Here is an 11,566-nt window from a genome sequence, read left to right as displayed (position 1 = left end):
CCCCCCCCCCCCCCCCCGTTCAGCACCTAAGCAATTAATGCAGTGACCATTAATATGTGGATATAACCCAGACGAATGTTTTTAATTCCCTTTTCTACTTTTTCTTTGATAAGTGAGACTTGTATAGTCTACACTTGTTTTTTACCCTCAAAACATCTAAAGACTAAAGTTTCTCTCCTTCCAAATTGCACCAAATACATAAGGATATTCTTGCTACATGGAAGTCAAAAAAAAAAAAAGCACACTTCTGAAACACAGCCTTATCTAATGAAGATTCCATAATACAAATTGGATATTCTAGCATAAACAACACATTTAAAAGTGCAAGTAACTTTTTTTTTTTTGATAAGGTAAAGGTTTAAAAGTACAAGTAACTAATCAATAAGAGAATTACAAATAGCAGAAAAATGAAACATTTAAGAAAGCCCTAGAAATGCTGCCAAGTCAGAGACCGGACAAGTATAGTCATTAAAGCCAGTCCAAGTCAAAAGTTCCTAATCTATAAGATATTGACCTGAGAAAAGTATCCTTGGTAAGCAGATCCGTGCAAAGGTGTCAAATCAACCCCAAAGTAGTTTTGCTGCTGCCAAAAGGTAGCCTGGATGACAAGGAATAAAAGTAATATTAAAACATTGTCTGCCAGTTCAAAAAGATAATGAAAACGATGGTCACTAAATCATAGCATCCAAAAGGAAGAAATACAGCACATAAAAGCAGAAGATAGCCAAAGTGCAAACTACGAAACGTTTGTAGAAGCTAGTGGTAAATGCTAGTAGTAATTGGATAATGGTTTTGGACAATGAGATTTTTGTCAATAAACTTTGCCTGAATCACTGAAACTTGTTAAAAAGAAAAAGGAAAGAAAATGAAGATCAATATACAGCCACGGTGATGTTGAAGCTTGAATACCAAAAGTTCTATTTGTCACACTGAACTTAGATGGCATTCAATTTGTTTCTCTCTTATCCTCATAACTACACAGCCTCAGAGTCATAAGATACTGTGTTACCAATCAAGGTCTTATTCTCTTAAGAGCACAAGATGAACAAAATTTCAGTGCTTTTCATTGGCAAAACTGCAAAAGAACAACTGTTACAGGAGATCTACAATGCATTGAAGAAGACTTTCAGATTCTTGCCTGGGAACACCGCAATACAAATGAACACTATCCACCTCAACAACTACTACTATGCCTTAATAAACATCTTAAGCCATTCAAAACACTTAATATGGAAGAAAACTTCGTATCCATCAATTTTGTTCACAAAAGAGAATGAGCTGCGGTTTTCTTTCTTTTCTTTCTCTTGGTTGGAGGAGGGGAACATGAAGGGGAGCCAGAGAAGAAAGGAGAAATTTTTAGAACAGAACAAGCTCCAAGATCTAGAAGAATAAAGTGATGTGATCAAGTGTGTACCTTATTTGCTATTTCCATATATAAATATTCGTCACTAAAAGGTGCCATGTGTATTCTACAAGAGTAAAAGGAAACATAAGCTAAAAATGGTGATAACATCATATCAAAGAGGAATCAAATGAAGGAAAATAGTAAAACAGTTACATGCTGGTTTATGTAATGCACGCCAAGACACTTGATAGAATTCGTGCAGAAATATGTAAATGCAACCAATAAAGAAAGGTACTAAATATGCATTAGATTCAGCCCAAATGCTATGAGTATTGAGTAATCAGGCAAACATGTGCAAAAGGGAAAAAAAGATCTTTAGAAAGAAAAAAGGGGTAACTGGAAGCCAACATATACACACACTAGACGAGACTGAGAATTAAGCTCGAAAGATCATATAATAACCTGAAAAAACAAAACTAGAGTGGATAGTTGAAACTGTGGGTCAATTAGTTATATCAACATACTCCAACCTCCTAAACTAATTCATTTAAGGAAAAAGCTGCGCTACTCATGATGAAGCAAATAACCATAACCAATGCAACTCACAGGGAAAAGCTGAGAAATTATATCTAACATTAGTATTAATTTCACGTTTCATTTCTAAAATTAGCAGCACAAATTAGCAGCACACTCAATATGCCAGAAAGATAAGACAGTAAAATAACAATTTAAAGAAGAATATTAGCTTCAAAATTTTTGGCATGACAGAGACATTTAAAGGGATAAAAACAAAGAAGAATTCCGCGAAATGACTATGAGAAACAAAACCTTATAAGAAAATTGCAGACATCATCATTGATTAGACAAGGCAGGGCTCCTCAATGTGCTGACGAGAAATAAAATTACCTTCCGACACCAGGAAACATTTTTCCATTTTGAACAAGAAATCGGTCTCTTGCAATCACGTAAGACTCCAACATTCTTTCATTAACTAACAAAGTACCTGTAAGGTATAAGCACTGCGTCAAACACTCAGCAGGTTTAAGCATGTCTCTTTTAAATATTTTATTCATTGAATTCTGGTTATTCTGGATAAACACGTTTACCATATTTTGGAAGATTACAATCCTATTTTTTGATTGAAACTGAAAAGAGAACTCAAAAAAAATCATATGACAAGCAAAGCAAGAATGTCCAGTTAAATAGATGATAGCCCCTCTTTTTCCTTTTCTCCATCTACACACACCCCCAGCTTTCTTTTTGCAAAATGCTGGACTGCATTTGACTCGTAATGAACAAAGTAGCCATTCCTGAAGTCCTCTATAACTTTGACCCCCCCCCCCCCATTTCATTATAAAGAAAAAAGATGGAGATAAGTGACAGAACCAAAAGTATGTTGTTCAGGTAACTAAAATGAAAACCAGAATTGAAAGAAAATAACAGAATTATTTTTTGGAGTTAAAGAAAAAGAGAGCTCATTTTTAAAGGCCAAACTGCAGGAACCTATTGTTTTAGTTAGCTATCAGATGCAGAAGCAAATATTACAAAAAAGGAAAGAAAAAAAACTTCTTTCATGATTGTCTTATATGGCATCTGAGAATGAAGTTTCTGGCAAAAACTGCAGCTGTCTGTAGTAATAATGTAATATAGGACTTCAGATTCTACAATATGAAAACAAATATAACAAATGCTGAATCTGAGTATTTTTCACCCTATAAGGAAAATAGTGGACAACCAGGCAATACAAATTTAAATGCAACTCAATTTGCAGTATGAAAGTTTTTTGGATGTGTATTGGCTACTGGATATGTGTATTTGTCTTTTATGCTCTCAGCTTATATAGGCAATTGGAATTGTTCCTAACACAAAGGAAAAATGGATCTTCTCTTCATTTTTTTTGGTCCACAGATTGCAAAAGCATTTATCGATCAGATGTTGCCATTGTCTTAATCTTTCATATACTCCGTCCTTAATAGTATAGGTTCTTGTGACATACTCTAACAGAAAGCTTATCTTTACTCGTTTCGCAAATAATAAATCAAATAATTAACACTGATATAGCTATAGTGATGCTTCATGAAGAACTTTTTTGGTCCACGGATTGCATAAGCATTTATCGATCAGATGTTGCCATTGTCTTAATCTTTCATATACTCTCCGTCTTTAATAGTATAGGTTCTTGTGACATACTCTAACAGAAAGCTTATCTTTACTCGTTTCGCAAATAATCAATCAAATAATTAACACTGATATAGCTATATTGACTTTAGTTGTCAATCCAGGGGAATAACCTAAAGTTCTAACAAACTTGCAGCACGACCAAAGTATACAAAATGCTCCATCATAGAAGTTAACATGATCTATAATGAACTAAAAATGTGATTAACTAGACAAGCTTACCCATCGGCTCAGAGATCAAAATATCAGCTTTCTCAGGTAACTCTACATCTTCAACTTTTCCTCTGATTACCTAAACATCCATAGACGAAACATTAACAAAAAAAGAATAAGAAGCACTACCAAGATACTATATAATATGTCGGATAGCATGGGAAAAGACACCGGAAAAAGACAAAAGAACAATCAATCAATCAACAACACCTCAATCCCGTACTAAGTGGGGTCAGCTTAAACAAGTAAAAGAGCACTTACTGTAATTCTCTCATTCAGTGATGGATTTCCAGCAATAAGTTTTCTTGCATATTCGGCCATTTCAGAAGCCTCTATGGCATAAACGTGTTTTGCACCAGCCTATGAAGATTTTTGGGTGTGGAGTGGTGGGAAAAAGAAAAGATATAGAGTAGAGATATCAGCATAACTGGCTGACCATGGTTGATATCATTCATGGAAATACACAAGATGCATTGGTACAAACAGATCACCTGAGCAGCAAATAATGACAAAATGCCACTACCAGCACCAACATCAACCACTACTCGACCAAGAAAATCAGCACGGTTTTCAATTACAGCAGAGTAATAGGTTCCTGCAAGTTTTCAAAATGGGAAGAGTTCCGTGACATTCTAAGACCAACAGAAGGGAGCACATCATCTCATGACACACTATGAACCTCTATAAGGAAATTCCCATGTCATGATAGAAGGGAAAACATAGAAAATATCAAAGTTCAGAATACTACCTGTCCTTACAAAATCCTGCAACATATTCTGCTGATGCAATAGCTGCCCATAGTAGTGAAAATACATTTTGGCAGAAGATGCCTCTATTTTGTCATCAAATTTGCTTTTCGAAGTTGATACTGCTCCATTTGTCAAAGAACATTCTGAAAAAAAGACAAGAACAAGTTACATTTACAACAAGTCAGCATTATTTATTCTTATATCAAAAAATTTATTAGCCCACTTATGGTTACTTTTGTGGTGTAAGAAACAACAGTTTAATTATCTTAAGAGATTGAAAAGCAGTTACCTTGCAGATTCTTTTTCATTAAGTAATTACAGTTAGCTTCACTGAGTAGAGAAGTACTACAGATGTCCTTAAATGCTTTGATCTTACGTAATCAAGTCATCAAAAATGGGGAAGTAACATATCATGGTGAAATATTTCTAAGTTTTTGACAGGAACCATATTATTTTTTTGTTTTGTTTTGATAAGGTCAAATTTTATTAATAAGATACCAAGATGATACAGGGAATGAACCATATTTCTTTCTTATTTGCAGTAAGTGCAGTTCCCATTTTAATTACATGAGCTAAAGAAAGAAAAATCATTAATTATATACTAAAAGGAGAATTGTATACCTAGATTAAGCTAAACATAGTCAATATCTTCTTCTTCTTTATTTTTTGATAATATAAACATAATCAAATATCTAAAACCAGCTTTTTCTTATAAGGAAGTCAAATATCTAAACTGTAGCTTTTGTGGGGAATAAAAGCAAGTGGTTTAGAAAAACTCAACAAACGAATTAGTAATCCAAGGCAACCACTAGTAGAATTTATGACAATAACCAATCAAATGTTGATAACACTTGGCAGATTATAAGGCTCTTAATACCTCAGGACATGTTAGGAAAGTAACTACCTAATCTATCTAATTCAATAACTATGCTTCCATCTCAAGACTAACAATGGATTAACAGCACTTCACTGCACTTTAATAGAATACCTTTACCAATCAGAAAAAAAAGCCATAAACAAAGTCCAGTAAAAGTAAAGATACTTTCCACAACACTTCAAACATTCACAATTAGGTATCTAAGTAAATAATGTCATGTAGAGAATGCTATCAAATAACACTACCACACAGAATCATGAGACTAGCGTCTCAGTAACCACAATATCTGGACAACCGCAAAGAATCAAATAAATCTTAAACAAACAAGAAAAGCTGCAGTTGTTATTGGAGAGGAGAATGTGGCTACTCCACAAGGTTGCATGGAAACTTGGTACAGAGCAATTGCAGACATACATCAAAACAGACCTTGAACAACCACTTCCTTCTTCCATTGCTCAAATGCACAATGGAAGGCCCTACTTTCCTCCTCGTTTCTAAATTGAATGTTGATTCCCCTTGAATATGTTTTCTGGTTCAAAAGACCAAGGTTAATGCATAACATTAATATGACAACATCAAATTTCACAAACATATTCCAACGCAAATTTAAAATAAGTACATTTGACTTATTTTCCAGGACAAGATATGTGATGTATAACAATTGACAAATCCGCATATTTTACACATATGTAACTGTGTAATCCTAATGCAACATGTTATTATTAATATTACATTGAACACAAGTTTGCAGTACTACATGTTTTCAGCATTATGCAGATTGCAGAGTAGTGCTTGGTCATCTACAAATAAATATATGAGTACAGGCAGCATATTCTTTTAATATATAATCTTTTAATACTACTGCAATTATGGTAGGTAATAATTAGAGTTTTTTCTTGCTAATCAAAATCAAATGAAGTGGAAGCATTCCTAATAGTCCGTTGATGGTATAATATTCACTAGAATAATCATCATCGACAAAAGGTACCGCAACATCACTACATCTCTAGAAATCCTTACAGGACTGAACCGGATTCTAAATTTATTAGCAGGTAAAAAACAACTAACCAGTCCAGTATCACAATATAATACAACCTTATGCGCTATATATCATACCTCTGTATTGGTGTCAGAAGCTTCAGATACGCATAAAGATTCAGCAGGGCCTAGCTTGAATAACTGGAAAAAAGAAACAAGAAGCAAAGTTAAGATAATTCCCCTCAAACACATAGCTAAAGATAAATTCCTAACGAGCAAGCATCAGTTAAAGTTATCATCTTTTCAGTTTTATTCTCCATTTTCTGCACTTCTCTCCTAAAAACCACTGGTCATTCTGTTTGACTGTTGGTTACTGACTAGAAAACGTGAGAGAAAATGTACAAAATGTGAAAGCCCCACCACAACTTTAACTAATTCAATAAGGTTATTCATGTATAAGAAAATGCCAAAAATGTGAGCCAAAAAATCACCATCATTATTATTACTCCATACTTCCAAGTTCCATCCATCCCAAATATAATATTAACATGGTTTGGTTATTCAAATGACTTTTTCAACTTTTAAAGTTTTGTTCTTTATAGTATATTGACGTAGTTTCCTAATATATAGTAGATTTATCTAAAAGAAATTTATGAGTTATAGTATATTTACTAGTTTTAAAAAAATACTCCCTCATCCCAATTTCCGTGATACTCTTTACTTTTTATATTTCAATTTAACTTTAAACTTTCTATTACCCTTAATAAGATGATTTATAACAACACAAATATCACTGACTTACTTGTTTTAGACCACAAGTTCCAAAAAAAAGTTTCTTCCTTTCTTAAACTACATGTCCAGTCGTCAAATTGCATCACGTAAATTGTGACGGATGGAGTAACATGATTTGTTGGTTCAAATGGCCCTTTTAAAATTAAAATGTTTTGTTCTTTATAGTATTTTGAGAAGTTTCTAAAACATACAGTAAATTTATCTATAAGAAATTTTGTGATTTGTAGTGTTTACGTAGTTTCTAACAAAAATTAGTTTTTATCTAAATCCCCAATATTCATACATGAATAAAAATGAATTATGTATACAAAACATATAAAACCTTGCCTGGGAAGATTGAAGATTAAGCACAATGGCGTCAGTTGAGCCTTGACCAAATCGAAGATCAGGTGAACCGGACAGTAAAGTGAACCGAGAAAAAACCGGTTCAGTTTCCAAAACTACAGAATACGAAGAACGTAAAACCTCTGATACACATGAAACCAAAAATTTCTGCTCTTTCTGTTTTTGCTCCATTAATACAAACTTTTGAGAAAGATATTCGAAAAAAATTACGAAGAATTAATAGAAATTAGCATATGAATCGAAGTTAGGGTTTTGAGTGGAGAGTGAAGGTGATGTCGGACTGAGAGGGAGTGTGTTTATGGCGCCGCAATCTTTTCTTTCTTCTTCTTCTTGTTTTTTTATTTATTATTTATAGGAATATACTACAAGAGGTAGTAAAAACATAATTAAGAATCATTAATTACGGGACTACTTTTTTTCTATCTCGGTCAAAGATTTATAAGCATTAAAATAAAATAAAATGTTATAAAATAACGACCGTAAAATAAATAAACCAAAAGACAAGTATAGGGAGAGATTGATATTTTTATTCAACTTTCAAACTGATGTACATAATGAACTGAAATCTCCTCTATTTATAGAAGAAAGGAAGTTGTTGCATAAGTTGCTACTGCATGCTGCTGTATAAGCTGCTTGTAAGCTTCTACTGCAAGTTGTTGTGTAAGTTGCTTGTAAGTTGCTACTGCAAGCTGCTGTGTAAGTTGCTTGTAAGCTGCTACTCTATCAGATATAGATAATCTTCTATCGGAGCTAATATTTATCCATAACGGAGTAGCGAAATGATAAGCTTCTTCAGTAAGTTTATTTCCAATAGATTACTAAATAGATAAACATATTTACGGCGGAGTACCATATGGATAAGCTTCTTCAGGAAGCTTATTTACAACGGAGTACTAAATGAACATCCATGATATAATATATATTTATAACACTGCCCCTTGGATGTTCATTAAAAGATAATGTGCCTCGTTAAAAACCTGTAAGGAAAATCCCATGGAAAAAAACCTTAATAAGGAAAAAAGAGTGCATCCCGTATTTTACTCCCCCTGATGAAAACCTTGTTTCAAATATTCGAGTCTCCACATTCCAATCTTGTATACCATTTTCTCAAAAGTTGAATTTGTAGAAAATATTATCCACCACTATTTCAAATCGATTTAAATTAATCTCATCAAACCAAGAAGTTGTTGCACGTCATTTCATTGAGTTGCTTGCAACCTGCCTGCATCAGCCGCTTGTAGAAAACTTCAATGGAGTATTAAATGGATAATCTTCTTCATCTACAGTGGAGTAATAAATGGACATCCATAATAATATTTTCATAACATTCCCTCTTGGATGTTCATTATTATGTGCCTCGTTAAAACCTTACTAGGAAAAATCCCGTGGGAAAAAATCCTAGTCAAGGAAAAAGAGTACACTAATAATATACATCGCAAGCTGCCTCACTAAAAACCTTACCAGAAAAAACCCAGTGGGAAAAAACCTGAGCAAGGGAAAAAGAGTACTGTGCAGAGACTTGGGTATATCACGACCAAGGAGTTCATCATCCTCTTCTGGAGGTAAGAACGGATCCTTATTCACTTTAAGTGATCAAAAAAATTATTGGTGTACTCAATGAGTGTGCTTTGTCCATGTAAAAGCATTTTAATACCCTTTTTGTATAGGCAGATTGATGGATAAAAATTTTGCCTACTAAATATTCAATTTGCAGACTAAAATAAGTTTTGTGTTTCCAAGATCTTTCATCTCAAATTCTTTCTCGATTGCCTTTTGGAGCTCTTCTAGAGTTCCAACAAGATTTATGTCATCAACATAAACAGCAAGTATAACAAATTCTGATGATATTTTCATTATAAAAAATACATGGACAAATAACATCACTTACGTAACCCTCTTTCAGCAAATATTCGCTGAGGCGATTATACCACATGCGCCCAAATTCCTTTAAACCGTACAAAGACCTTTGTAATCTGATCGAGTACATTTCTCGAGACTTTGAACTATATGCTTCAAGCATTTTAAATCCTTCAAGGATCTTTATAGAGATTTAATCAAATGAGTCATATAGCTTATGACTCGCATTTAAATGGTATGACATCTTCAGGTGTCTGGACTACTGGTCCGATCCTCACAATATTTCACAGTATTGTGCACTATATTGTATCAAATATATCGTCGACGATCATTTTGTATTGGTTCGCAAGCGACATAACTTGTTGAGATTTCATCACTTTCTTTATTTTCAGGTACCCGAACTTCTTTTGGAGTTTCGTGAAATGTTATGTCATGGACTCTTCTAGAGCTCATTTCCTCCTTATTGTGATCATTAGCTCCTTATCATTTTTTAAGGATTGTTACCTTTGGAACCGATTGGTCTACCACGCTTCATGCGTACAGTAAACTCTATCCTTCGTGGAATTTAAATTTTAATTGGAGCATTTGCAGCTGAAATATGATATTTGATTTTGGATCAGCAAATGCTTCTGACATTTGACTTGAATTATCTTCTAAGTGAGGATCATATTAATGATAATTCGATACATATAACATATTTTTCAGCTGTTTATTCCATCCCCCAAAAGATAGTGGTATAGAAATTAATCATATACCACACATCAAAAGATAGTAAAATATTTGGTTTCTGATCCTAAACCAATTGTGAGGGGATACTTATCATATATTGTTGGTCCGATGCATACAAGTGATGCTATATGCAATTTAGAAAATCTTAGACCGACACATGAAGCTCTGTTTTCATAAATAATAGTTTAGCCTTTAATAGGAGGTATTCACTGCTCTAGCTTGTATATAAACCAGCATTATCAAGATGAACTATCTTGATTTCATAATCTGAAAATTATGCTCTTAAGTGAGAAAAGCAATTTCAAATGCGAAACTGCAGGTTGACAATAAACATACATGTAACCATCTTATATATGCATCTATAAGTGGTTCACATGATAGGTGAATTGTCACGACCACAATCCCGGTCGTGATGGCGCCCAACACAATGCTAGGCAAGCCCGACCATTTAAACATTCCCAAATCCAAATACACAACCCATTACCAATTAATAGAGTTAAATTATCAGATAACATAATTCCAACCCATAGTAATAGACAGAAATAGTGCGGAAAAACCATAACAAATGCCAATACAACTCCCAACAGATCTAGGGTCACGAGTCTAGAGCCTCTAAATACAACTGAGTAGCAAAATGTAAACATATGAAAGTCTAGGATGCGGGAAAGCAAAGGGATAAGGGGAGAAGTCGGGTCCTGCGGACGCCAGGCAGCTACCTCGACAACTCCTGTGATAATCTGAAGAGCAGCAACAACTCTACCAAGCCTCCGGAACACCTGTATCTGCACACATGGTGCAGGGAGTAAAGTGAGTACTCCAACTCAGTGAGTAATAAGCATAGATAATGGCTGAAGATAAGAAATCACGAAATATTACAATGTAAAGCTATAATTGGCAAGCCAGCACATTTAACGGTGAGATAACAGCAAATCAAATGACAGGTAAAGCAAATAAATACCAATGCATGAATGCAATGCAATGCATATGACCGCTGCGGCGCGCAGCCCGATCCATTTGGGTACCCGCGCTCACTGTGGGGGTTCAGACTTCGGAGGGGCTCCTACAGCCCAAGCGCAATATCGACATAACATCGCTGCGGCGTGCATCCCGATCCATGCTCAGTCCAGAATATGCAAGTAAGCCACTCGGGCAATATTAAGTAATAGCTCTCAGCTCCAAACATCAGAAAAATGTAGTTTAAGTTTTTAAATCTTAGAAATATGACTGAACATTTCAAAACAATGTTTAACTCAGGACTGAAATCATTTAACATGCTAAGTATCATGGAAAAAGTGATAATAATCCCTGAAGGATTCAAATAATCGGCACAAAGCCCAAATATATCCATAAAATCCAAGTAGGATGATTACCAATCAATCTCTAGTCAAGAACACAGTATGAACATCACTCGGGACGGACTAAGCCACAGTCCCCAATCACAAACGACCCCGCACTCGTCATAGAGTACGTGTCTCGCCTCAATATAGCGTCACAATGCGATAT

General features: G+C 34.4%; 1 protein-coding gene across 1 annotated transcript in view; it reads right to left on the bottom strand.

Moving 5' to 3' along the window:
• Window positions 1-7,818, bottom strand: part of LOC109235751 (probable histone-arginine methyltransferase 1.3) — an 11,140-nt gene extending 3,322 nt beyond the window's left edge. The window contains exons 1-10 of the mRNA XM_019401989.1: window positions 7,460-7,818; window positions 6,479-6,541; window positions 5,789-5,891; window positions 4,485-4,628; window positions 4,228-4,331; window positions 3,998-4,096; window positions 3,746-3,815; window positions 2,252-2,348; window positions 1,415-1,469; window positions 515-598 (exon numbers count right to left, since the gene is read on the bottom strand). Of these exons, the coding sequence (XP_019257534.1) occupies window positions 515-598; window positions 1,415-1,469; window positions 2,252-2,348; window positions 3,746-3,815; window positions 3,998-4,096; window positions 4,228-4,331; window positions 4,485-4,628; window positions 5,789-5,891; window positions 6,479-6,541; window positions 7,460-7,648 (1,008 nt within the window). The 5' untranslated portion in view covers window positions 7,649-7,818. The remainder of the gene's footprint in view (window positions 1-514; window positions 599-1,414; window positions 1,470-2,251; window positions 2,349-3,745; window positions 3,816-3,997; window positions 4,097-4,227; window positions 4,332-4,484; window positions 4,629-5,788; window positions 5,892-6,478; window positions 6,542-7,459) is intronic.

The sequence above is a fragment of the Nicotiana attenuata genome, chromosome 12 (genome assembly GCF_001879085.1).
Source record: "Nicotiana attenuata strain UT chromosome 12, NIATTr2, whole genome shotgun sequence".
Lineage (NCBI taxonomy): Eukaryota > Viridiplantae > Streptophyta > Magnoliopsida > Solanales > Solanaceae > Nicotiana > Nicotiana attenuata.
This window is presented reverse-complemented; position numbering and strand designations above follow the sequence as displayed.